This window comes from Podarcis melisellensis (genome assembly GCF_964234715.1).
Source record: "Podarcis melisellensis genome assembly, chromosome: 6".
NCBI lineage: Eukaryota > Metazoa > Chordata > Lepidosauria > Squamata > Lacertidae > Podarcis > Podarcis melisellensis.
Genome location: NC_138538.1, coordinates 3,168,383 through 3,195,817, shown reverse-complemented (window position 1 = coordinate 3,195,817; position 27,435 = coordinate 3,168,383). Strand labels below are relative to the sequence as shown.

Sequence of the window (27,435 nt, the reverse complement as noted above, 5' to 3'; positions counted from 1 at the left end):
GTAGTATTATGTTAGGTATTTTGTGTTTTTGTGTTGTAAACTGCCCTTTGAATGAAGGGCAATATATCATTTTTAATAATAATAATAATAATAATAATAATAATAATAATAATAATAATAATGCGCTTGTGTGCACACATGCAAAGAGAACATGAGGGTCTCTAGGGTGAGGTCTCTGTTTGCATATATGCACACATAGAACACAATGCCGTTCCCCTCCATGTCAAATAAATAAACACAGAACATTTTTTAATACTTGTGTATGTTTTATTTAATTTATTATTATTATTATTTTATTATTATTAAATAGGTATAACTGTTTGGTTATCCCTGGGATAACAAATGCCAGAAGAAACTGTTCCCTAACTCTACCCATACTCATCCGTGTGTGTACAATATCAATCTCTCCACTAAACAAAAATTAAAGGAAGTTTGCCAGCCCTTAAGAAAAATTCCCACATCCACAACTGGGCCTCGCCTTTATTAGGACCCAGCGAAGTGTCACAATAGGAAGCAAGCCTTCAAGTTTCCCAGAACTTTTCCTAAGTTGCAATGTTAAAAAGGAGGAGGAGGAGGAGGAGGAGGTCTGGGTGAGCCCAGAAAAAAGCTGTCTTGATGTTGAGGCCACAGATATCTGATGTTGAGCAAGCAAACTTCTTCCTGCGTGCTGATGTGGCTTCTCCTTCCTCTGAGCCCTCTTGCAGCCCCCCTGCCCAGCCAGATCTGCTCCGGAGGGTCTCCCAGCCCCCAGTGCACAGGAAGGGATTTAACAGCCGGAGAGAATGGGGCTTAGCAGGTGGGGTTGGGGTGTGTGTGTGTGGCTGCATTGCAAGCCGTGAACGGCATCATTTTTTACCCTGATCATTAGTGTGGCATGTCCTTTACGATCGCTCCCTTGGGAAGTGCAATTTGGACTGCTGAGTCGCTGGCAAATTCATCATTTTTTGTCCCGCTGGGGACAGTGATGATGATGGCGGTGATGATGCGATGCCTGCCTTTTTGCATTCTGCCAAACCTTCGCTAAGAAGCATCTTGAAAGCTCACATTCCCGCAGCTGGCGGGCAGGAAATAATCAGAGAGCATCAGCTCTCTGGCCTGGGGGATTCCGCCAGGCTCTGACTCTCCTCCTCAGTCTGGAAAGCTGTTTGGTCTAAGAGCGCAGCAGAGGGCAGGGTTAGGTCAAAGGGCGGGGAAGGGGGAGAGAAAACCCACCCGCCTCTGTTTATCGCTGGCAGCCAGCTTCCTGCGCTGTCGGGAAAGAGGCCACTGGGTGTAACGTTCATTCGGTAAAGGAAGTGCTTTCAAAGCCCCTCTGTGCTCCTGCTGCAATAGTAGTTGCGCAGAAGAGAATTTTGGCAAAGCGCAGCTTCTCTCGCCGTCGTCTGGGAGTAACGGGACAAACTGCGCCGGCCAAAATCCTTCCTTCGGTCCAACTGTTGGCGTCTCTGCTCATCTACGAACGACTGCTTTGTTCCACTCCATCCTGCTATTTTCGCTTCTCTCGATCGCACCCACCTACACTCGCAACTGAGAGACCTGGCGCGCCATCTGGGCGAAGAAGCCATTTGTTGTGCAAGAACCACCTCCATTTGGCTAAAAAATAAATAAAAAGGCATCCACTTGGTTGTGATTTCTGGAACGCCTGAAGTCCCTGAATTGTTCTTCAACGGAATAATAGAATCATAGAAATGTAGGGTTGGAAGAGAACCTAAAGGGTCATCTAGTTGAACCCCGTGCAATGGGGGGAAAAATATCCCCCAAAGAATCATCTGTTTCTGGGAAGCCCTGGCTCTTACTCCTCGGCCGGACACTGACGCTGGTGACCTCTGTGCCTGGCATTTTTTGCCATCTGAACCTGCAGAGAAGTCCCTTGCGGCCGGCTCTCCTAACACTTTCCTCCGTTTCAGCGAGTGGAAGGGACTGAGGTGGGTGGACCACATGGATCTGGGTAGCTACTTGTGGGTGCTGCCGGTTTCTCAGCCGAGCGTATTTCGTGATGCCAGGAGATTGGAACAGCCCTTGCCAGGTTTTGACTCCGACCAGTCCGATGTGCTAAGCTTCTGTGCTTTCCCCCCAAAAAACGCCTGGAAGAGGGGTCATTTCAAACACCCAGGGAGGCAGGAGAAGGTCTGTTTCATCCGCAACAGAAAGGGGTCGGTGTGCTTGGCTCCTCTCTCCTTTGGCACCAGGGTCTGTGGAGGCCCCTCTCTCCTGGGGACCAGTTGCCTTTTCCCAGGTGGGAGCAGGGCTCTGATGTCCTCTTCGTCAGTAAAAGGCGATGCTCCATACTTGCGCTCAAGTCTCCGGTGGATCTGTCAACGAGAAAAAGGGACGGGGAGTGGTGAGCGAGCGTTCCTCCCAAAAGAACCGGGGCCAGCAAACAACAGAGTAGTAAAACAATACCAATAAAAAATAAAATAAAAACCTATTTAAAAACAGGACAGTTCGCAAGAGTTCCTTTGCCATTCCGGCCACAGATGCATGTCTCGCAAAAAAGAGGGCAGCGAGGATGCTTGCAATTACACCATGAAAACATAGAATTAGCCTTTCAAAAAAGCCCAGCAAGTTACTAGTCCTTATGACTACGAAGGGAATCTTGGAACACGTGCAAATTAATCCCTGGCGTTGTATAGGTGACCACCAGGGAACCCCATCTGTGCCACCCTGACAGAAGAAAGGTGGGGTACAAAGGCAAGCAGTCCAGCTCCGAGGGCCTTCTGGTGGTTCCCTCATTGCGAGAAGTGAAGCTACAGAGAACCAGGCAGAGGGCCTTCTTGGTGGTGGCGCCCTCCCTGTGGAACGCCCTCCCTTCAGATTCAGGATGGTAGCCAAGTTGGCCTGATGCAGTAGAAATATATATAAAAATTTAAAAAATTGTCTAGCAGCACCTTAGAGACCAACTAAGTCTAAGACCAACATCCCTTCAGATGTCAAGGAAATAAACAACTATCTGACTTTAGGCAGCCCTGTATAAGGAATTTTTAAATGTTTGATGTTTTATTATGTTTTTATATTTTGATGGAAGCTGCCCAGAGTGGCTGGGGCAGCCCAGTCAGATGGGTGGAATATGAATAATAAAATTATTATTATTATTATTATTGACAATAAATAAGCAGACCCATCAGTCATGGCTCTATAATAAAAGTTGGAAGAATGACAACATCGACAATGGCCACCAACTTTGCAGAGACTGAGAGGCTCAAGGAGTCCCTGACCTGGACTCCTTGAGCCTGACTCAAATGTTGGGCTCCTATTCGCTGCACTCTGTACAGTGGTACCTTGGTTTCTGAACAGCTTAGTTCACGAGCAACTTGGAACCTGAACGCTGCAAAACAGGAAGTTGGTGTTCTGGTTTCCGAACATTTTTTCAGAAGCCGAGTGTGCTGTGTTTCCTGTTGCGCTGCCAATTTGCGTCGCCCCATTCTAATTCCAGCCATCCGTTTCCGATTGCAGTGCTCTAAGGTGATATTTGGAGCTTATATTTGGTGCTTTTGTTTTTGCTATTTATTTAGCGTTGTTTTGTTTTTAGGCTTTTTCAGTTAGCTTGTTTTTGTGACTGTGTAGATCCCAGTTCAGCTACTTATTGATTGATTGAGTGACTGCGGAAATGGATAAAAGCCCCAAATCCAAACAATGACTATCATCAGTGCAGGTAAGGAAAAAATAATAATTTTAATTTTTATCATCTACCATATTGTTTTATTTATTTTATAGTATAGTACATTGGTTATTCCCTTCATTTTATGGATGAATGGTCTCGTTAGATAGTAAATTCATGTTACATTGCTGTTTTAGGGGTTGTTTTTAAAAGTCTGGAACGGATTAATCAGTTTTGCGTTACTTTCTTGGTTTTGGAATGCTTTGGTTTTGGAACAGACTTCCTGAATGGATTAAGTTTGAGAACCAAGGTACCACTGTATTCTCATCCCTCCCGCCACCTGCCAATCAGCACAGACAGCATCAAGTCAGATGCACTAAGAGCTGGATGAGGCAACAGGCAAACTGCATCTGAAGGAATGATGGCATGACTGGACCACCCTTCATTCTATAGGATCCCAGGGTTTGTGCAAATGACAGGTGCTAAACCATCAAAATATAAAATGCCTTGAGAGAGAATATTATGAAAATGATGTATAGGTGGTACATGACCCCACTCAAGCTTGCAAGAATATACCATTTGCCCGACAATAAATGTTGGAAATGTAAAGAAACTGAAGGTACATTCTTTCACCTTTGGTGGACGTGCCCAAGGATTAAGGCTTTCTGGGAGATGATCTATAATGAATTGAAGAAGGTACTTAAGTACACTTTCCCTAAGAAACCAGAGGCCTTTCTCCTGGGCATAGTCGGCCAATTGGTGTTAAAGAACTTTCTTTATGTACGCTACAGCAGCAGCAAGAATACTCATCGCAAAGCATTGGAAGACACAAGACCTACCCACTCTGGAAGAATGGCAGATTCAAGTAATGGACTACATGGAAATGGCGGAAATGACTGGCAGAATCCGAGACCAGGGAGAAGAGTTTGTGGAAGAAGATTGGAGGAAATTTAAAATTTATTTACAGAAACATTGTAAAATTTTTGAATGTTAATGACATTGAAATGAACTGAAGGGGTTCTAGCAACAAGGTAAAAAATAAGATTGGATTGATAATAGATAAATTAATTGGATATGAATTTGCTGAACTAATTTTCAAAAGGGATACAAAAAAGGGAGATGTGAGGAAGTCAGGAAAATAAGTGAATCAAAGATGAGAAATTAAAAAGAGGGATTTTTGTGTTTTCTTTTAATGTGTTTTTTCTTTTCTTTTCTGTTTTTCTTTTTCTTTTTCTCTAAGTTAAATTCTTGTATTTTTTGTATTTTATAACTTTACATTTTTGTGTATGTGTTTTTTTCTTTTTTCCGTTTGTTGTTATTCTTAAAACTTAATAAAGTATTACTTTAAAAAAAAGCATCAAAATATAAAGATTAACGCAGCATCCAAATGTTAAACCGTCTCTGTCTATGCCCAAACCCTTCGCAGGCACACCACATCACAGGTGTCTCCTGCTCTCACCTTCTTCACAGACCGGCTCTCCCCGTACTCCTCCAGCTGTTGACGGAAACCTGGGTTGGGATTGGCGACGGGCCGGGCTGCCTTGACAGCCTCCAGGGCGTCGCGCCAGTTCAGCTGTGTCACGGCCATGACGTACGCAAGGACGATGGTGGTGCTGCGGGAGATCCCTGCGAGGCTGGAGGCAGATGGAGAAGCCATCAGAAACCTCTGCCTCCCCTCCCGGCCTGTCGCAAGGCCCTCTGCCTGCATTCCCACCCACCAACAAACACGGAGCCACGCTTGGGACCTTCTCGTAGGGTTGTTACTGGGGGACAACCAACCTCCTAGAACCAACATGCTTAAGTCTGATTAATGCATGAAGGGGTTAAAGCCATAGAGTCAGGTGTCCTGCCAGGCTTAGCTAGGTTACTCCCCCACTCCTTGGGAGGAAAGTAATCAAGCCTGTTGTTCTCCTTCCCATCTACAGTGGTGCCCCGCAAGACAAACTCCTCGCAAGACGGAAAACCCACTAGACGAAAGGGTTTTCCGTTTTGGAGGCGCTTTGCAAAACGAATTTCCCTATGGGGTTGCTTCGCAAGGCGAAAAAATCTTGCGAGTCCCCGCAGGTTTTTTCTGCTCCCCCCCCCCTTTTCCTAAGCCGCTAAGCCGCTTAACAGCTGATCCGCTGATAAGCCGCTTAACAGCTGATCACTAGAAGCCGCTAGACCGCTGTAGCGCTAATCCGCTAAGCTGTCAATGGGCTTGCTTCGCAAGACGAAAAAACCGCTAGACGAAGAGAATCGCGAAACGGATTCTTTTCGTCTTGCGAGGCACCACTGTACCTGAGAAGCTCAGCGTGTGAAGAGGCTAAGCTGGTTGTTGCAGCTCAGCCGCATGTGTCTTACAAGCCATCCTTGCGTTCCTATACCAATAATTTAGGGACTTTCACCACTGTAACAAAGCCAAGTTTTTCCACCTGTGTTTTCTGACTGCTGTGTGGGAAAGCAAATGAATCTGAACTTTGGAGAGTTAGTAAGTAAACCGTTTTTAACTTACCAAACGTCTGGTCTTTTCCTCCGATGGGGGAAGAGGGGACTGTCTTGGAAGTCACATATTTTAATGGTCTGACAGCCTAGATTTCCACACTTTGCTTGCTGCATGATTTGTGATTTTAAATCTCTGCTGGGGTTCTCTGGTCAAAGAGTACTTCCCTAAAGCCTGGATCTTGGTGTCCAGGCTTTTTAAACCTATTTTTCCTTGCCAACCCAAAATTATGGAGCATGAACCTCACTTCTAGAAAAGCCCTGGACCTCGAGGCAGCAGGGAAGAGGATCCCTGGCAGGGATATGGCTCAGTGTGACAGGAAGGCAAATGGTGAGGGACACCCTTTCTGAAGAACATAGGAAGAGACCCAGTGGGACAGAAAGGGTGGGACAGGGAAACAGAAGGGCAAGGACCTTTACATGTGCTGCAGGGGGGGGGGCAAGACAGAATGGCTCTCTTACCCCCCCCCCCAGAAGCCTTCATCCTCCAGGTGAGCAAATACATCAATTCTGCTTTCTCATCTTTTGGGACAAGTTACATCCCCACATTTCCATATCGGTTTGTACAGTGGATGCTCGGGTTGTGAACATGATCCATGCGGGATGCACGTTCGCAACCCACAGCATTTGCAGCCTGCAGCGCCGCATCTGCGCACGCACGGGTGGCGATTCAGCGCGCATGCGCAAAGTGCAATTTAGCGCATCTGCGCATGCGCGGCCACTGAAACCCAGAAGTAACCCGTTCCAGCACTTCCGGGTTTCGGCGGGTCCGTAACCCAAAAAAAACGCAACCTGAAGCATCTCTAACCTGAGGTATGACTGTAATTCTTTAATGTTTTTTTTAAATCCTCATGGAAATTCTCCAGCATTTTAATGCAAATTCTTCTAATATGCAGTTTTTAAATGCAATTTTCCCCAACATGCATTTTTTTTGCAAATAAAATTTCCCTAATATGCATTCTTGTATTATATTTTTTCACTAATATATGCAGTTATATGCACAATTTAACCGTGTGTGCAATTTTAGTACACATCGCTGAAATGTGCAAAATCTGGAGAAGTGTCCATTTCAAAGGATGGCTATTATTCCCATTTGCCAAACGTTTCAAAAAGTGCAGAAAGTGCTGAGTTGGACTCCAACTCCCATCAGCCCCAGCCAACATAACCCAGTGCCCAGGGATGATGGGAGTTGTAGTCCAGCAACATCTGGCAGATCATAGTAGGCTGTGCAGGCGTCCTGTTTCTCCCAGGGACCCACCAGGTGCCCCTCGCCAGAAAGCCCACAACAGCCGAGTGAAACAACCCTAAAAACAAGTCAACATACCAGTGAACAAGGCAGTTCCCACCATGCAGGCGACAGGAATGGATGAAATGGATGCATTTCTTGAAGTGCTTCTTGCTGGAAGGACGAAAACAAAGCCAAAACAGGGTTCAATGCCAGGGTAGCAGATTTCAAGAGCAGACTCTGTACAAGCTTAGCCCCAAAAGACCATGGGATGGAATAGAATCAGAGACTTGTCCCCATGGATCATCTAGTCCAACTTCCTGCAGTGCAGGAATAACTCTGACTAGTTCTCAAAAGTTAAAGCTATGGTTTTCCCAGTAGTGATGTATGGAAGTGAGAGCTGGACCATAAAGAAGGCTGATCGCCAAAGAATGGATGCTTTTGAATTCTGGTGCTGGAGGAGACTCTTGAGAGTCCCATGGACTGCAAGAAGATCCAACCTCTCCATTCTGAAGGAAATCAGCCCTGAGGGCTCACTGGAAGGACAGATCCTGAAGCTGAGGCTCCAAGACTTTGGCCACCTCAGGAGAAGAGAAGACTCTCTGGAAAAGACCCCGATGTTGGGAAAGATGGAGGGCGCAAGGAGAAGGGGACGACAGAGGACAAGATGGTGAGACAGTGTTCTCGAAGCTACCAGCATGAGTTTGACCAAACTGCAGGAGGCAGTGGAAGACAGGAGTGCCTGGCGTGCTCTGGTCCAGGGGGTCACGACGAGTCGGACACGACTAAACAACAACAAGCTCTCAAAAAATAACTCTTACTATGCCCCATCACCCCACATGGAACTTCTTCTCTGCCCCTCTCCTCCCCATAGGGTTTGGATCTGATGCATTTCAGCTTGAAGCTGCACTTTCAGTCATAATAGAACCAAAACTTCCTAACCTGGTTTTTGCTTCTTGCGCAAACTCAAAAGTTGCAGGACTGGAGTGAAGTGATACCGTCGAGATCTTCCTCCAGGCCATGGGATTATATAAGTGATCGTGTTTACTGGGACTCTGCACGTGGCTGAGCGACAGGTCTGTGGTGTGTTACATGCGCGTTCCTCAGTGCACCAGTTTCAGTTTTGCCATTGTTGGCGGAGGAGAGAACACAAGCCTGGCCGCGATTGTGCAAAACATGTGGCAGACCCCAACCCAGATTCCCAACATCTCTGACTTCTGTCTCGTCAGGATTCAGTTTCAGTTTATTAATTCGTTTGCTGAAACACTATTTCTCCCCTTCTTTTCTCAACAGTGGTGCCCTCCCTGAGGAACACCCTCCCATCAGATGTCAAGGAGATAAGTAACTATACAACTCTTTTAGAAGAGATCTGTTTAGGGAAGTTTTTACCGTAAATGTCTGATGTTCTATTATGTTTTACATGTGCTGGACGCTGCCCAGAGTGGCTGGGACAACCCAGCCAGGTGGGGGGGGGGGTATAAATAGTCACATTATTATTATTATTATTATTATTATTATTATTATTATTATTACCGTTACTTACATGTTGGCCTCTGGTGTGTCTGGCAGAGCAATGCGGAGGTAGATGATTCCCTGGAAAAACAAACACCCAAAGACTGAGATGAGGCTCCCAGGAGGAAAGGCAGCAGTTCAACACGTGCAGCGCCTGCCATAAAGTCCCAGGTTCAATCCCCCAAGGCATCTCCAGGTCGGACTGGGAATGTCCCCTCCCTGAAAGCCTGGGGAGCTGCTACCAGTCCGTACAAACAATACTGACCTGAATAGACCAATGACCTGGCTCATTAAAAGACACTTTCCTAGGTTCCCTTGTATCTGGGCTGAGTTCAGGAGGAATTCCAAACATTTTCTTTATATCTTGCTCTGCGGAACAGGAGGTGATCCAAGGGGGGGGGTTAAACTTTGGGTCTTTTGCATTGCACCCCAGATCGCCTTCTGCCCAATTTAACTGCTCTTTCTTTTTTCTTATAAGGCCGATTGGGAGGGGCCATAGATCCATGGTAGAGGAATACAGAAACAGCAGAAGTTGAGTTATACAAAGTCAGCTCATTGGTCTACTTGTCTCTATATTGTCTACACTGACTGGCAGAAGCTCTCTAGGATTTCTTCCCCCTCCCTTTTTTAATTATTAATTTTATTAGTATTCTCCACACAACAACAACAAATGAAAAATAACAATACACAAAAACAAGGATTAAAAATCTAAATCTTACAAAATAATAATATAAACAATAAAAAGAAAAACAAACATTGACTTCCACCAATCCCACAGCACCTCCTTTACCTCTCATTGTGTCTTCCTGTTTTCCTTATGGTCTCTATCCTAGCATCTAGATATAAATCCCTCTTTCTTATCACTTCACAAGCTTATTCCAGACACAGCCAGATTTCTGTCCTCGAACCTTGGCTTTTAAGGTACTGTATTCATTTAGGCACTCCCATTCCTTTTTCGCTTCACTTTTTGGTTTTTGTCTTATTATATCCGTCAATTTGGCTAATTCTGAATATTCTGAACGCTTGCATAACCACTCTCCCCTAGTGGGTAGCTGATTCCCTTTCCAGTACTTAGCCACCAGGATTCTTGCTGCAGGCGTCGCGTATAAGAAAAAAAAAGTTTTATCTTTTGGAATATCATCATTTAAAATTCCTAAAAGGATATCAGGCAGGGAATCTGTCTGGAGATTCCAGGAATTGAATTTGGGACCTTACTGCTTTCAAGGCAGAAGCATTACCACCATGCTATAACTCCAGCCCTAGCAGCTGGATAGAGCCTGGGTAAGAGGAGACTGCGAGGAGATATGATAGCCATCTGCAAATATCTGAAGGGCTGTCACATGCAAGAGGGAACAAGCTTGTTTTCTGCTCTCGAGGTTAAAACCTAGACCAAAGGATTCATGTTACATGAAAGGAGATTTCAACTAAACAGCAGGAAGAACTTTCTGATGGTAAGATCTGCTCAACAGTGGGACCGTCTCCCTCAGGAGGTTGTGGGCGCTCTTTCCTTGAAATGCAGATTAAAGTTCATACCAGCTTTCTAAACTTTAAAGGTAAAGGTAAATTGTACCCCTGACCATTAGGTCCAGTTACGGACGACTCTGGGGTTGCGGCGCTCATCTCGCTTTATTGGCCGAGGGAGCCGGCGTACAGCTTCCGGGTCATGTGGCCAGCATGACTAAGCCGCTTCCGGCGAACCAGAGCAGCGCACGGAAATGCCGTTGACCTTCCCGCCGGAGCAGTACCTATCTATCTACTTGCACTTTCACGTGCTTTCGAGCTGCTAGGTTGGCAGGAGCAGGGACCAAGCAACAGGAGCTCAACCTGTCGCGGGGATTCGAACCGCCAACCTTCTGATCAGCAAGCCGTAGGCTCTGTGCTTTAGACCACAGCATCTCAAATTCTAAACTTTAGGCTTGTCTAAATAAAAATGTTTTCAGCAGGTGCCAAAAAGAGTACAGGGAACGTGCCTGTTTGATCTCAATAGTGTGCACCCATACAGCTCCCATGGGACACGGGTAGCGCTGTGGGTTAAACCACAGAGCCTAGGACTTGCCGATCAGAATGTCGGCGGTTTGAATCCCCGCGACGGGGTGAGCTCCCGTTGCTCGGTCCCTGCTCCTGCCCACCTAGCAGTTCGAAAGCACATCAAAGTGCAAGTAGATAAATAGGTACCGCTCTGGTGGGAAGGTAAACGGCATTTCCGTGCGCTGCTCTGGTTTGCCAGAAGCAGCTTAGTCATGGTGGCCACATGACCCAGAAGCTGTACGCCGGCTCCCTCGGCCAGTAAAGCAAGATGAGCACCGCAACCCCAGAGTCGGCCACGACTGGACCTAATGGTCAGGGGTCCCTTTACCTTTATACAGCTCCCAAAGGAGAAGGAATTTACAGCGCGACCAAAGGATTAGATCTGTCTGCTGCTTTACTACCCCAAAATCTACTGTTGGAGGCCACTGCCTCACATTGTCTCAGAGTAGCGCATTGAAACCCCCTCCCTGCCCTCAATAAAAACCCAACCCACTCATACCGGAATATATGGCTGTGCGGATTCATGGATGGAGACGATGTGGGTGATATTGTGCCTGCTCAGCTGGTCGAAGTCTTTGGCATCTAGGAGAAAGAGGAGAAGGAACACAGTGTGATTGTTTCAGTCGTCCTTATTTATTACCCAAGCAACTTAGGGGTGTGCATGCACAAACTGCTGATTGCCTGGATATGCAAAATGCACAAACTGCTGATTGCCTGGATATGCAAAACCAGAATATGCAAAATTGCATGCTGAAATCATGTGCACAAGAAGTCCTCACTTCAGTGCCAGACGACAGCAAAAGAACAAACGCTCAGTCTAACAAATTCTTGGGTCCTGAAACAAGGAGAGCATTCAGGGCAACCTCTAAACCCGTCCATGCTCAGGGGAGACGTGAGCTGCAGTTCAGCAACACCTGAGGGATAGCACAGTCTGTAGAGCATGAGATTCTTCATCTCAGGGTTGTGGGTTTGAGCAAAAGATTCCTGGATTGCGGGGGGTTGGACTAGATGACCCTCAGGGTCCCTTCCAACTGGAAGTCCAAAGATCCCCACACCTCCTCTGAACAATGGCCATCTAACGCTTTTGCCAGAAATAATGACTCAGAGCATTAAACATGCAGTTATGTTTAAGCAGGCCTCTCAAGTGGACGCCATTGTCATTCTAAGAGAACAAGGGAGATATTCACGGTGAGATCCAGGGTCTCTTTTTCTAGAAAAACAGCACTGTGTTTAAGGGCTTATCCAAACTTTGCTTTCCTCCACTCTTTCCAGGCATGGTCTGAACACACTTTTTTTTGGGCTCCGGGACTTTCCCCACAAAAACCTGCTCTTTAAAGCCCAATTGGTGCAAACAAAAGTCCATGGGAAACCTGAACTGACGTTTGCTCCGATGCAGCTTTAAAGAGCGGGTTCTGTGGGGAAATTTCAGGGGAAAGCTTTGACACGGAGCATTGAAAAGCACAGACATCTGCTGGAAAGAGCAAAATGTAAGTGTGGATAAGCCCTAACATGAGACATTAGGGATATTGAAAAGCTGGAAGGTGGGCAGAGGAGGGTGACCAAGATGAACAAGGAAGACAAGCCTTAGCAGGAACGGTTGAGGGAGCTGGGTATGTTTAGCCCGCAGAGGAGAATGACAGAATAATAGAATTGGAAGGGAACCCCAAAGGTCCTATAGTCTAACCCCTGCAACACAGGAATCTCATCTAAAGCATCCATGATAGTTGGCCATCTGAAGACCGAGAGCTGATATGACAGACATCTTCAGATATCTGAAAGGCTATTGCATGGAAGATGGAGAAAGCTTGTTTTTCTGCTGCTCTAAAGGGGAGGACCTGAACCAATGGATTCAAAGGACAAGGAATGAGATTCTGAAAGGTGCATATAGTATTCTGTTAGAATGGGAAACAAAAGGTGCAATCGGTCATGATCAAATGGGCACAAGATATGGGACATAATATACAACTGGAAGATTGGGAAAAATTATGGAAAATAGATTTAAAATTTACAGGCTGTTCTCTTCTGAAAGAAAATTATATGAAAATGATGTATAGATGGTATATAACACCAGTACAGATTGCAAGAATGTATAAAACCGGATCAAACGTATGCTGGAAGTGTAAAGAAAAAGAAGGGAACTTTTACCATACGTGGTGGGAATGTAGAAAAATTTTAAAAAATTGGGAAATGATATATAATGAGTTGAAGAAAATGTTTAAATTAACATTTGTAAAAAAAAACCAGAAGCATTTTTGTTAGGGATTGTAGGAAAGGCCTGCCAAGGAAAATAAAGAATTTATTTATGTATGCAACAACAGTGGCAAGAGTCTTGATATCACAAGGATGCAAGAATGAGGAAACCCCGACAAAAGAACAGTGGCAAGAGAAATTGATGAACTATGCAAAACTGACATACAAATTGCGAAACAAGGACAACTGCGACTTTAAAGAAGAAGGGGAACGTTTTACAAACTACTTAAAAAAACAACAACCAAAATGAATTGGACTCCTTGGCAGGTTTTGAATAAACATACACAAATTTATTGATCAAGCTGGTTTGCAACATCAAGCTGGTTTGCAGCTGCGTTGCACTCATATCGTAACATATATATCCTCCAGGCACCCTTTCCCCCCTTCCCCAGGAATCCAACCACGTCAGCTTATGCACATAAGTTGACATCTGTCAGGGTTTCAGGGAGAGAAGAGCAGATGGGGGAGGAGACAGAGAGCGAGGGGGAAGAATCCCAGAGAGATGAGGAGGAGGATGACGATGCCCAAAGGTCGTCCATGAGTCTGACCAGTGAGTCAGAGGACTCCCAAAAGGGGGCCCCCCTGGTCAGACCAAAGGGGGAACAAGGGGGAAGCAGTGAGGAGCAGGGGAGCGAAGGAAGAAGCCCCAGTGGGAGTTGGAGACAGGAGCCGGCTTCTCAGCCGGAACGGAGTGAAGGGGGTGGAGTTACCAGTGTGTCAGAGGGAGCAGAGCAAGAAAGAGACAGGGGAAGGAGATCGGAGCAGGGCGCTCAGCCGGAAGGGGTGGAGAGCAGCACCGGGAGCAGTGTAGCGGTCGAGAGAAAGGTCAGGAGCAACGTACGCGCGCCAAGTTCAAATGTAGAGGCGCGCGGAAGTGAGGAGAGCCCTGGGGAGGAGCCCGGCCCCAAAGCGAGAAGGAGGGGGGCATAGGCGTCAGAGGATTCAGCCTCGGGCGAGTCCCGACGAGGGGGAACCCAGGGGGGCAGAAAGACCCTGCGGAAAAGGAAGGAGAGGAAGAGGTGGTCCAGGACTAGCCTCTTAAATTGGTGCCTCGGCGGGACAGATTCAGAGGGGACTTCAGCGGTCTAACGTTACAGACGTAGAGTCACAAAGATGGAATGTAAACGCAACCATGATCTTCAATAAAGACTTTCTGTAAATAAACCGGATCGGAGTTGGGTCTCTTGTGAGCTGGGACCAAACGGGTGGCTCTGACAGTAAGTCCCCTCCAAAGAACGCAAAAAATTTTTTTTTGCAAAGCTCACCAACGGGAGCAGCCATGAGCGCGGAGGAACAGCTGCTTACGCTGAGGAATCAAGTTACCGAACTCACAGCTGCAGTCATTGCATCGCAGAAGAAGAATGACGAACTGGACAAGGCTTGCCAGGACCTGCGAACAAGGTGGGAGCAGGCAGGCAGGGCAGGGGTCCCGGGTTCCAGATCGGAGGGCGTTGCACTTGGACGGCGGGGGGGGCGCCCTAGTTACGCACTTTAATGGCAACCTGCAAGGCTACCCTAACTTCAGGGCAGACGTCGTGTATGCACTGCATTTACTCCGTCATGATTTTAAAGATGAGGAGGAGAGAGTGGGGTTCATAATTTCGCATCTGCATGGGGAGGCCAGAGCTTGGCTGCGCAATTTGTGGCGCGAAGATGGCCCTGCCCGCCGCAATTCTGATGAATTTATTAAAGCGATGGATGCTTGTTTCCAGTCCTCTGTGGATGTGGATATTGCGTGTAGACAGATGCACGGACTGCGGCAAGGCAAAGCCACTGTACGTCAATATCATTCCAAGTTCTTTGCATTACTAACTGCGTTGGGCTGGGAGAAGGATAGTAAACCAGTCAGAGATCTTTTCTGGGAATGTCTTAGCCCCCCCGTCAAGGATGAGATCGCCAGGGGGGATAGACCCCAGACCCTAGAAGACGTAGTGCAACGGGCTTTGGCTATAGGAATCCGACATGAGGGACGCCCGTGGCACGAGGGGGAGGGACCCCAGGCGCGTGCACCAGCGAGAACCCCCCCTTTTGTCCCCAGGGACTTCAGCCAGACGCACCCCTCGCCCTTGGGGAGGCAAGGAGAAGAGCCGATGGAAATCGGTGGTGCTAGGGCTCAGACACCATCCAGAGCCCCTGTTTCCGGTGCAGTGAAGGCGAAGCCGCCTAGAGGGACCAGGAAATGTTACATCTGTGACAGTGCACACCATATGGCGAAAGAGTGCCCCCAGAGGCTCCAAAAACACACTGCAGCTCTAGCAACAGTGGCAGCGGAAGTGGTGCAAAGAGAGCAGCCTCAGGGAAACGACAGTGCCTGGCTGGAAGCGGAGCTACTGGGGCTCAGCCAGGCGGATCTGTAGAACAGTCCCCAGCACCCTTGCAACGCACAGACCCTTTACCACCCAAGCCAGCAGTGCAACTCACTGCAACCCTTCAGCTGCCAAATGGACAATCCCTGGAAGTTCCCATCACGATTGATTCAGGAAGCAATGCGGATTTTGTGGGAATACAATTTGTCAAGCAGCATAGCATAGCGCTCCTGCCTGCAACGACGCCTCTGAACGTGGTCACAGTGGACGGCAGGAAATTGCTGGGAGGGCAAGTTGTGCAGCAGACGCCTCCCATGGTGATGCAGATTGGAAATCATCGAGAACTCATTAGCTTCAATGTCACCCACCTGTCAGACACGCCCATTGTGTTAGGCATGAGTTGGCTGGAGAGGCATAGTCCCGCTGTAGCGTGGTACCAGCGGCAGATCACCTTCTGCTCATCGTATTGTGCTCAGCATTGCATCCAAACCAATCAGGAGGAAGGAGCTGAGCAACAACTGCACCTGGGCATGGTGCAGGCAGTGCCTCACAAGTACGAGGGATTCTTGGAGGTTTTCTGCGAGAAAGAAGCTGACAAGTTGCCGCCTCACAGGCCTTACGACTGTGCGATCGACCTGGTGCCAGGGGCGCAGCTGCCAACTGCAAAGCTGTATTCCATGTCTGAGGACGAGATGCAAGAGCTCAGAGAGTTCATAGAGCATAACCTGAAGCGCGGGTTCATCCGGGAATCCAAAGCAGTGGGAGGCAGTCCTGTTTTCTTTGTGAAGAAGAAAGACACGCCCCAAAAAAGACTCATTGTGGACTATAGATTCATAAACAGACTGACTAAGCCCAAGGCCTTTCCCATGCCCAAGATTGACGACCTCCTAGCGACCGTTAGGAAGGGTAAGATCTTCACCAAGTTGGATTTGCGTGGAGCGTACAACCTCATCCGCATCCGGAAGGGCGATGAGTGGAAGACTGCCATGTTCACGCCTCTAGGCACGTATGAATACAGAGTTATGCCGTTTGGTCTCCAAAATGGCAGCCACGTTTTCCAAGCATTTATGCATCACGTGCTGGCGGGACTCCTCTACAAGAAGTGTGTATGTTTTCTCGACGACATCCTGATTTTCTTGGAATCGCCGGAAGCTCACGAGAAGGATGTAAAGGAAGTCCTACAGAGGTTGAAGGAGCACAGGCTGTACGCCAAGTTGGAGAAGTGCCAGTTTGATGTGACGGAGGTGGATTTCCTTGGCTACAAGCTGTCCGACGAGGGGCTGGCCATGGACAGAGTCAAGGTCCAAGCGGTGTTGGACTGGAAGAGCCCACGCAATCGGAAGGAGGTCCAGAGATTCATCGGATTTGCCAATTTTTATCGCAAATTCATCAAAGGTTTTGCAAATGAGACGGCAGCAATCACGGACACCCTCAGTTCCAAGAAGAAGAAGTTCGCTTGGACGGAACAGGCAGAGCGCTCTTTTCGGAAGCTTAAAAGCCTCTTCGCCTCCGAGGAGCAGCTACTGCACGTGAATCCCGGCAGGCCCATGCGGGTGGAAACCGACGCGTCAGACAGAGCGGTTGGAGCCGTCCTTCTGCAGGAGGATCCGCAAGGCAATTGGAGGCCGGGTGCCTTCTACTCCCGGAAGCTCAGCAAGACGGAGCGGAACTACACCATATGGGACAGGGAGCTGTTGGCCATTCATGCAGCTTTCAAAGCGTGGCGACACTTCCTCATAGGAGCCAAGCACACAGTGCAGGTCCGCACGGATCACAAGAACTTAGAGTATTGGCGAACGGCAAGGCTGCAGACCCAAAGACACATGCGCTGGGCAGAATTCTTTGCGGATTTCGACTTCAAAATAGAATACATCCCGGGAGACTCCAATGTTATAGCAGACGCGCTCTCCAGGAAACCGCAATACCTGGAGGAGACGACACCAATTGCAGCGAAGCACATTTTCGCACCACAGGCGTGGGCGTGCGCTGCCATCGCAGTCGACCTGGACGCGGTGCGACGCGCGTTGCAGGCGGATCAATTTGCACAGTCCAAGATGGAGGAGCTCCGCAGCGGGTCGCAAAGAGACGATGAGTTCCAGTTGCGGGACGGACTCTTAACTCGCAAGGGTGCCCTCTACGTGCCTAACGACGAACTTCGCGCAAAGGTTCTGCAGCAATTGCACGGCGCCCCCAGTGCGGGCCACTTCGGCAAGGAGAAGACAATAGAATTAGTGGCCAGGGACTTTTGGTGGCCCCAGATGCGGGGAGAGGTGGCGGATTACGTCGCCAGGTGTGACACCTGTCAGAGGTCCAAACCAGTACACCAGAAGCCGGCGGGATTGTTGGAACCGCTGGAAACGCCGCAGCAACCGTGGGAGAGGGTAGCACTGGACTTTGTTACTGACCTGCCCAGCTCCAGGGGCAAGACGGCGGTGCTGGTGGTTGTGGACTTGTTCACCAAGATGGCGCACTTCATTCCTTGTGCCAAGGTGGCGACGGCAGAACAGACCGCCAAACTCTTCATCGACCACGTGTTCAGAGTGCATGGACTACCGCAGTCCGTTCTGTCCGACAGGGGGCGCCAATTTGTTTCCAACTTCTGGCAGAAGCTTCTGGGTATCCTGCACGTCAAGATCGACCTAGCGTCGGCGAGACACCCACAGACCAACGGCCAAGCAGAGAGGGTCAACGCGATCATGCAGCAGTACCTGAGGTGTTACGCCAATCAGCGACCAGCAGCGTGGGTGGACTACCTGCCGATGGCTGAGTTTGCCTACAACAACACGAAGCACGCATCGAACGGGGTGACGCCGTTCTTCGCGAACAATGGCCGTCATCCCAGAACCTTTCCGAGACTTATAACGCCAGGAGAGGGGGTGCCTCAAGAGGCCGACCAGTTCGCAGCAGAGTTGCAAGAGGTGCACGAGGAGCTGCGGAGACATTTGGAGCTGGCCAAGCAGGCCTATAAGGTGCAGGCGGACAAGCACAGAAGGGCGGGAGAGGACATCCAGGTGGGGGACTGGGTATGGTTAGTGGCCCAAGCGATGCCAGCCAAGTCGTTAGCCAAGAAGAAGCTAGGACACAGGCAGCTAGGACCATACCAAGTTGAGGCTAGGATCAATCCGGTAGCATTTCGCCTGGCCCTTCCAGAAGGCTCCAGAGTGCACCCGGTCTTTCATAGGTCGGTGCTCACTCCCTACAAGGCCCCGCACAGGTTTCAAGAGTCAGAAACAGTACCAGACCCACGCAAAGGGGCACCCAAGAGGGGGGGGTCGCCTAGGGCCGAACCCCTTAACGAGGTCACAGAGATACTGGACTCGAGATGGGGGGAGGAGGGGGTTGAATACTTTCTCGCCAGGGAGGGCACCCCAGCCACTGCCAATAGTTGGGTGCCGGGCTACGCGTTAGACGAACCCCTTTTGAAAGAAGAGTTCCATGCACTTTTCCCACATAGACCCATGCCAGCTGAGTACTTTGATGACTGGCTTTTCACACCCACATTGTCAGATAGCACGTTCAGGGGTTTCTCTTCCCCCGAGGAAAGAACACCAGAATCAAGCCCGCCCAGGGGATCGTGCTCGGGGGTGGACACGGAAACCCCTTATTGGTGGGAGGAGCAACCAGAGGAGGAATGGCGTAAGAGGTGGATGATGGGTCCTTGGCGGGCAGCACCAGAGGAAGTAGCAACGGAAGAAGAGACTGAGAAGCCTTTGGGTGAAGAACCCGAGTTCGAACACACATACACAGAACTGCCAGCAGAGAACATTGACGTAGACGACCTGTATCCTGAGCCTACCCCCGAAGAGCCGCAGTTTCCACAACCGGCCCCCGGCGAGCGGGAGGGGGGAAGGGGGGGCTTCGAGGGGGGGATGGATGTCAGGGTTTCAGGGAGAGAAGAGCAGATGGGGGAGGAGACAGAGAGCGAGGGGGAAGAATCCCAGAGAGATGAGGAGGAGGATGACGATGCCCAAAGGTCGTCCATGAGTCTGACCAGTGAGTCAGAGGACTCCCAAAAGGGGGCCCCCCTGGTCAGACCAAAGGGGGGACAAGGGGGAAGCAGTGAGGAGCAGGGGAGCGAAGGGAGAAGCCCCAGTGGGAGTTGGAGACAGGAGCCGGCTTCTCAGCCGGAACGGAGTGAAGGGGGTGGAGTTACCAGTGTGTCAGAGGGAGCAGAGCAAGAAAGAGACAGGGGAAGGAGATCGGAGCAGGGCGCTCAGCCGGAAGGGGTGGAGAGCAGCACCGGGAGCAGTGTAGCGGTCGAGAGAAAGGTCAGGAGCAACGTACGCGCGCCAAGTTCAAATGTAGAGGCGCGCGGAAGTGAGGAGAGCCCTGGGGAGGAGCCCGGCCCCAAAGCGAGAAGGAGGGGGGCATAGGCGTCAGAGGATTCAGCCTCGGGCGAGTCCCGACGAGGGGGAACCCAGGGGGGCAGAAAGACCCTGCGGAAAAGGAAGGAGAGGAAGAGGTGGTCCAGGACTAGCCTCTTAAATTGGTGCCTCGGCGGGACAGATTCAGAGGGGACTTCAGCGGTCTAACGTTACAGACGTAGAGTCACAAAGATGGAATGTAAACGCAACCATGATCTTCAATAAAGACTTTCTGTAAATAAACCGGATCGGAGTTGGGTCTCTTGTGAGCTGGGACCAAACGGGTGGCTCTGACAACATCCATGACCATAAACAGATATTCCTGTTCTGGTACTCTTGACCATAAAAGGTTGTTCCTGTTCCTATACTCTTATCTTGGGGCAGGAGGTCACCAACTCTAATAACGCTCCTGGCGCCGTTCCCAGGTCTCTTGTCAGACCTGACAAGGTCTGTGCGTCTTTTTGTGGTCAGGATGTAGGATAAGACCCAGACGTGCCATCCCTGCTCCACTGGAACTGGCAAGGTCATCCATTGCCGTCATGGACTGATAAAGGAGAGGGCTTTGAGCACTTGTTTATACAGCTGGCTTTCTGTTTATAAGTAAAGGTAAAGGTACCCCTGCCCGTACGGGCCAGTCTTGACAGACTCTGGGGTTGTGCACCCATCTCACTTAAGAGGCCAGGGGCCAGCGCTGTCCGGAGACACTTCCGGGTCACATGGCCAGCGTGACATCGCTGCTCTGGCAAGCCAGAGCTGCACACGGAAACGCCGTTTACCTTCCCGCTGGTAAGCGGTCCCTATTTATCTACTTGCACCCGGAGGTGCTTTCGAACTGCTAGGTTGGCAGGCGCTGGGACCGAGCAGCGGGAGCGCACCCCGCCGCAGGGATTCGAACCGCCGACCTTTCGATCGGCAAGTCCTAGGCGCTGAGGCTTTAACCCACAGCGCCACCTGCTTATACATTGACTCAAAAGCTCAAGTTAATGCATTTTAGAAATGCTCCCTTGGAGGAGGAAAAATGAGGATTTTGGGTCCCGTTTCAGACTGACTGCACAGAAAACCCATTACTCCCCCCTTCACATTGAAACAGGGCTGTGTCCTGGCTTCTGATCCGTAATTGACTTCTGACTTCTGCTCAATGATTGAAACTAAAACTTTCTCGTCAAATCTGACTATGGACTAACATGAAGTTACTGGTTTCTGATCCATAATTGGATAGACATATCCTTATAAGTTTGTAATCTCTGTTTGAGTTTGCAATCCTTGTCAGAATACATACTTTTGAACAGATTAGTTTTTGTTACAATTGACTAATAATTTGCGAGTAGGGATCACTCCCACTATTGAAACTTATATTGGCCAGAGTTCTTGGTGTGATCTGTTCTCCAGGTCTCGTTACAGGCAGGGCACGAGCAAACTGGCGATATTCCAGGCCTCCTTTTCCTCCCCGTCCTCCACGACACACACACTTGACATTCCTTCCGAAGCAAAAGCTGAGCCAAGCAGATTGTGAAACCCGTGAAAAAAAAGACAGTCATGGAACCAAGAAATTACACAAAACCAAAAGAATTGCCGTGAAAATCCCTGAACGAGAAGTAATCGACTATAGAATTGAATTAAATCCCAAGGGAGGTACTGAACAGGGCCAGGAAAGTCCTCACCTGGCAGAGAGGCCTGGGGGTGGGGAGCATTTGGCCCACAGACTCAAGATTCCCTACCCCTGTACCACAGAATCAGAAAATCATAGAGTTGAAAGGGACATCGGGGGATCATCTGGTCCAACCCCCTGCAATGCAGAAATATGCAGCTGCCCCTTATGAAGATCGAACCTGCAACCTTGGCGGCATGAATACCACACTCTAACCAGTGGAGGCATCTGTCATGGAGGCTTTAGCTGAGATTCCTATATTGCTGGGGGTTGGACTAGATGACCCATGGGGTCCCTTCCAACTCTCAAATTCCATGATTCTATTACCTGTCGAACCTTTTACTCAGCAGTTTTTCCTGCTGACACGCTAAAGAAAACACTAATCTAGAATAAGTATTTGCTTCTCTCCCTGCTGTCCCAGCATGTTTCAAAGGCCAGGACAACCGGCAAAGATGCAAATGGCGAAGTCTTCCCTGCCTTGAAAATGCAGCCGCAGCTGGCCTCTTTGGGCCTGCCAGGCATTGACTGGGCTAAGACAGGCACAGGATCCCTGCCAAGGTTCACAGCAGAATCCGAAAGAAACACAGGCCTCTATTATCCCTCCCAGGTTCTGCAGCACGCCCATTTCTCAGACGACTCACCTATGAAGTTGCCGAGGAAGAGCCCAGGGAGAATCTGTTGGACACAAAAAGAAAAGTCGCTGTCAGTTGCAGGATTTCTGGCAGGAGTTTCTCTCAACCCTTCCTGGAGGGGTGAAATATACTCGGAGTCGAGTGTGGATTTCATGCGCTTTATTCAGCTCATAGTAGTGAGGAATGCAAGTTCCCCTGAAATGTCTGCTTTATATACATTATTTACACAATGGGCCCCACGTGATTGGCTAATTCCAGGATTCTCCTGTAGGCCAATCAGGTTGCGGATTCACTTCCACCTGGAGTTGGATTGGGGCGCTCCTGCGGACCAATCAGAGTGCTGCATTCTGAATCCTATTGTTCTAGGACCAATCAGACTGCTGCATTCTGGACCCTATTGTTCTAGGACCAATCAGAGTGCTGCATTCTGAATCCTATTGTTCTAGGACCAATCAGACTGCTGCATTCTGAATTGCTCTGAGTGCAAACCATAAACATTTAAAGCACAAGACTTCCCCTACAGACTCCTGGGGGCAATAGTTTGTTAAGGGTGCTGGGAATTGTAGCTCTGTGATGGGTAAATTACAGTGCCCATAGGCAAAGTGCAAACACAGAACAACTTCTTTTTATTTCTTTTCATGGTACAGAGGCTCTCCCCAGGCTGCTGGAGGTTTCTCTGAATTCTGACTAGGGTTGCCAGACCTCCAGGTCCGACCTGAAGTTCCGGTTAACCTGGCCCTCTCCAGCTGGCAGGTGGAGGACTTGAACATCCGTGTCAGCAAGTGTGCTTTTAATTTAAAAAGAAACTTATTGAGAAGAATTTGCATGCAACTTTGAAGCTTTCGCCTAGAAGGAGCTGGCTGCAAAATATTGGATAGACACTTCGGTGGGTGGGGGGTGGTCCTGCGTTCCTCCCCGCCCTGTCCCAATTAACTTCCATCTCCAGAGGCACTCCCGTGACATTGCCAGAACCCGTCCTTAGGTCTCAGGTTTGAGCCCTGAAATTTCAGTGCCTGGGATGCTCTGGATCTGGCAACTCTGACAACATTCAGGCTCTGTGAGGCTTCATTCAGTTTGTGAGTGCCCTGAAACACAAGCACACATGACTCTTCCTTTTCCTTTCTCTGTGGTTCAAAGGCACCGGATCTCTCCAGGGCTCCATCTCTGTTTGCTGTGCTGCCAAAGTGCTGAACTGAGATTTTAGGAAAGCTGCAGGGCCTAGCAAGCTCTTAGGAGGTGGGGGGGGTTTGAAAGATCTGAGAAATCGGGAGCCTCCTATCGGCTCCGCTAGAATAATTCTGATTTCCTGGTGTTGGCTGGGTTTGGCCAATGCCACTTTGCAAACCTGCCACAGTTGCTACCTCCATCACCACTGACCACAGACCACAGACCAAGACCACCACTGATGGGCAGCAAACGCCGAAGCACATTGCAGTGTCCTTTGCAAGCTCTGGGCGGCCCTTTGACGTCCCAATTTAAGGACGTCAAAGCACAAAGTAACTTGACATTGTGACACCAGGTGGTTGGTAAAGGAGCAGCCTCGCCCACCTTTCAAATAAGGTCCAGGAGGATAGGATCTAGCTTACAGAAACAAAAAACGGTTTCCCACAAGCTGCACTACAGCATACAGAATAGGCACCATGTGCCCCCTATTCTGTAAGCTCCAGCACCTCTTTGAAGAAAAGAGTCATCCATAACACCAACTATTATTCTTGGGAATGTGTGCCCAATAATGGCATTAAGGGGAAATGAATAGGAAAACCTCAAAGCTATATTGGTTTCACCACTCGCCAGAGTGGTGCATGGTCTGGTTATCTCTCACTTGGACTACGGCAATGTACTCTATGTGGGGCTACCTTTGAAGGTGACCCAGAAACTACAACTAATCCAGAATGCAGCAGATAGACTGGTGACTGGGGGCGGCCGCCAAGACCATATAACACCGGTCCTGAAAGACCTACATTGGCCCAGTACATTTCTGGGCACAATTCAAAGTGTTTGTGTTGACCTTTAAAGCCCTAAACAGCTTTGGTCCAGTATAGCTGAAGGAGCATCTCCACCCCCATCGTTCTGCCCGGACACTGAGGTCCAGCTCCAAGGGCCTTCTGGCGGTTCCCTCCGTGCAAGAAGCCAAGTTACAGGGAACCAGGCAGAGGGCCTTCTCGGTAGTGGCACCCGCCCTGTGGAACACCCTCCCATCAGATGTCAAAGGAAAAAACAACTACCAGACTTTTAGAAGACATCTATAGCCCTGTTTAGGGAAGCTTTTAATGTTTAATAGATTATTGTATTTTAATATTCTGTTGGAAGCCGCCCAGAGTGGCTGGGGAAGCCCAGCCAGATAGGCAGGGTATAAATAATAACTTATTATTATAATTATTATTATACCCGTTCTCAATGAATCCTGGGAGGAAGGGCTGTGGAATCACCCCACTAAGGCTCCTTGTGGGATGGCAGCTTCCTGGAGAGTAGGAAGGCATATAATAATAATAATAATAATAATAATAATAATAATAATAATAATTTATTATTTATACCCCGCCCATCTGGCTATGTTTCCCCAGCCACTCTGGGCGGCTTCCAAAAGAATATTAAAATACTGTGATACATCAAACATTAAAAGCTTCCCTAAACAGGGCTGCCTTCAGATGACTTCTAAAAGTCTGGTAGTTGTTCTTCTCTTTGACATCTTGTGGGAGGGCATTCCACAGGGCGGGTGCCACTACCGAGAAGGCCCTTTGTCTGGTTCCCTGTAACTTGGCTTCTCGCAGTGAGGGAACCACCAGAAGGCCCTCGGTGCTGGACCTTAGTTGAACCAGTTTAGTTCTACAACGGAGGCAGAATTTTGTTGCATTCTCAAGACAGAGATGGTTGGCAAGCTGGGTGGTTGCGGGTGAAGGTGGTTGCCTGCTTTAGACAGAAGCACAAAAAACAACCTCTGCATGTTGGGAGTGCTTTTGACCTCTCCTTGCTGTTGGATTCCCAGGAGGACATAAGAAGAGCCCGCTGGATCAGGCCAATGGCCCATCTAGTCCAGCATCCTGTTCTCATGGTGGCTGGCTGAGCAGTTGCCTGTGGGAAACTGGCGTGCAGGATTCGAACACAAGAGCAGGTCTCTCCTCCTGCAGTATCCAGCAGCTGGCATTGCTGGCAAGCAGCCATCAACAGCCCCCTCCTCCCTGAAGGAAACAGTGGCAAAAGACACCTTGGTAGCAGTTTGGGCTCGTGAGCTGCCTGTAACCTTTCCTTTCAAGCCACATCCTTGCCACCGTCACCTGTGCACTGGTAACTTTGTACCAGAAGAGCAGTTGCTGGTCCCGGCCCTACCATTGGACAATGTGAGGGGATCACAGCTGCAGCCCCTAGCTGCCCCTCCTAAGCCGCCTGGCCATTGCCCTCTGTGGGGGACCGAGCTGTGCAGGCGACACAACCTACTGTTACCTCTCCCAAACTAATGTGTGAACAGGCACTATTATAGCCACCACCTAAGACCTTGTACCTATGGGACCACCTCTCCTGGTATGCCCCACGGAGGACCTTAAGGTCCACAAATGACAACATTTTGGAGGTCCCAGGTCGCAAGGTGGTTAGATTGGTCTCAACTAGGGCCAGGGCCTTTTCAGCACTGGCCCCGACTTGGTGGATCGCTCTGTCACAAGAGACCAGGGCCCTGTGGGACTTGACATCTTTCCGCAGGGCCTGCAAGACAGAACTGTTCCGCCTGGCCTTTGGTTTGGACTCAGTCTGACCCTTATGTTTCCCTCCCCTTATGGTCTTGATCTATGGGCTACTTTTAAAATGAGGCTGCATTTTAAACTGCATTTTAACCTGTATTTTAAATTGTTTTTTTCCCCTATTATGTTTTTACTGTAATTTTACTGGTGTTAGCAACCCTGAGCCCAGCTCTGGCCGGGGAGGGCTGGGTATAAATAAAATGTATTATTATTTATTTATTATTATGGTGTCTAAGAAATTAATTCTGCCTACACTTTGGAACTCCCTGCCTCATGACATCAATCAGGCACCTACTCTGCACTCTTTCCAGTGCCTGATAAAAACATTCTTGCTTAGCTAAGCCTATGCAGACATGAAGGTGTATGTTTTAATCTACTTTTAGTTTATTGCTCTTTTTAATCTTTTGACTGTTTCTACAGATAAGTTTATTGTTTCATTCTCTTTGTGAACTGCTTTGAGGGTTTCCCCCTCTAATCATGCGGTGGGAGAGAGCTGCACCATCGCCAGGTGTGTCAAACTCAAAGATCCAGCTGCTAGTCCAGCTGGCATCTGTGTCTGTCGTGGGGAGGCGGGTCCTCCCTCTCAAGCGGCAAAAATGTCTGGGTCCCACCCTGAGGGCTGGGATGTGTCCCTTAAATCAGAGGAGGTTCATTGTGGCAATAAAAATAATAATATATTTATATGCCGCTCATCTGACTGGGTGACCCCTGTCACTCTGGGGGCCTTCCAATAAATTAAAAGCTTTGTGAAACATCTCTGGGGCGTGGAGCTGGTGGCCCCATGGATATTGCTGAACTCTTATAATAGGGACTGGTAAGAGCTGGACCCCAGCTATACTTGTTTATTTCATTTCCCAAGATTTATAAACCCCTTGCATACAAAATCTCAAAGCGGTTTACAAAAATAACAAAACCATAAAATTATCCGTTTAAAAATCCCAGTTAAAAACGACTCTTTAAAACATTCAAATAAGTAAATAAAGACTTGGACAGCCCTTGTTTTCCCCCCACCTACCCCTGCTTGAAGCAAACCCTCTTTCTCAGCCCTCCCACCCCCCAGGCTGGTGCCCTCCAGAGCCTAGAAACCCCATCAGGCCTTGCCAGCCACAATGGTACACTCCGTGGCAGTTTTGCCCAATCACATTCACCGATAAAGTTTCCTCTACACACCATTAGTCATACCTTGTTCATGCCATTGCCCATGGTCCAAAGCACGCTCTAGGCAGAGAGCAGAAGTTGTCCTGGTGTGTGTGTGTGTGTGTGTGTGTGTGTGTGTGTGTGATTCTCTTCCACAAAATCCCCAGCAATAGGTATGGAGCAGGGGGCGAGGTTTTTCTCTCCCTAGGCCTGGCAGAGTTTTCCACTGTCCCCCTTCACTTCTTAGGACCAGGCAGGAGGTGGAAAAGATCTCTCCAAGGTAGCAGCTCTGTTTGCCCCTTGGGGAGCCGATAAATCAGCTGCAGACCTGCTGCAAACGCCCGGCCTCTTTCTCCTGCTCTGGAGAAAGCTCCTTTCCTCCAAGATGGCAAAGACGCTACTCCTGCAAATGCCCTTTTCCTGGCCGCCTCCTGTGGCTGGCACGCTGACAGCAGAGGATAAACTCCACCTCTTTCGTAATCGTGGGGGTGTGTGTGTGCGCCAAGGGCAGGCGGTGCTG

At 49.0% G+C, this 27,435-nt stretch overlaps 1 protein-coding gene across 1 annotated transcript; it reads right to left on the bottom strand.

Annotated features, from left to right (window-relative positions):
* Positions 1 to 245: 245 nt before the first annotated feature.
* On the bottom strand, positions 246 to 27,397 carry DUSP15 (dual specificity phosphatase 15). Its single transcript, XM_081917342.1, has 7 exons — positions 26,961 to 27,397; positions 22,054 to 22,087; positions 11,344 to 11,426; positions 8,848 to 8,897; positions 7,404 to 7,478; positions 5,058 to 5,232; positions 246 to 2,312 (listed from the first exon to the last, which is right to left on the bottom strand). The coding sequence occupies exons 1-7, from the start codon at positions 26,979 to 26,981 to the stop codon at positions 2,097 to 2,099; spliced, it is 654 nt and encodes a 217-aa protein (XP_081773468.1). The 5' UTR covers positions 26,982 to 27,397; the 3' UTR covers positions 246 to 2,096.
* Positions 27,398 to 27,435: the final 38 nt, after the last annotated feature.

Excerpts from the sequence above, each read along its gene's own strand:
- DUSP15 (XM_081917342.1), bottom strand. The coding sequence starts at position 26,981 with ATGGGCAATGGCATGAACAAG. Across the intron at positions 11,427-22,053 it reads CTTCCTCGGCAACTTCATAG|ATGCCAAAGACTTCGACCAG; the intron begins GTGAGTCGTCTG and ends TCTTTCTCCTAG. Across the intron at positions 5,233-7,403 it reads GGGAACTGCCTTGTTCACTG|CCTCGCAGGGATCTCCCGCA; the intron begins GTATGTTGACTT and ends ATCTGCCTCCAG.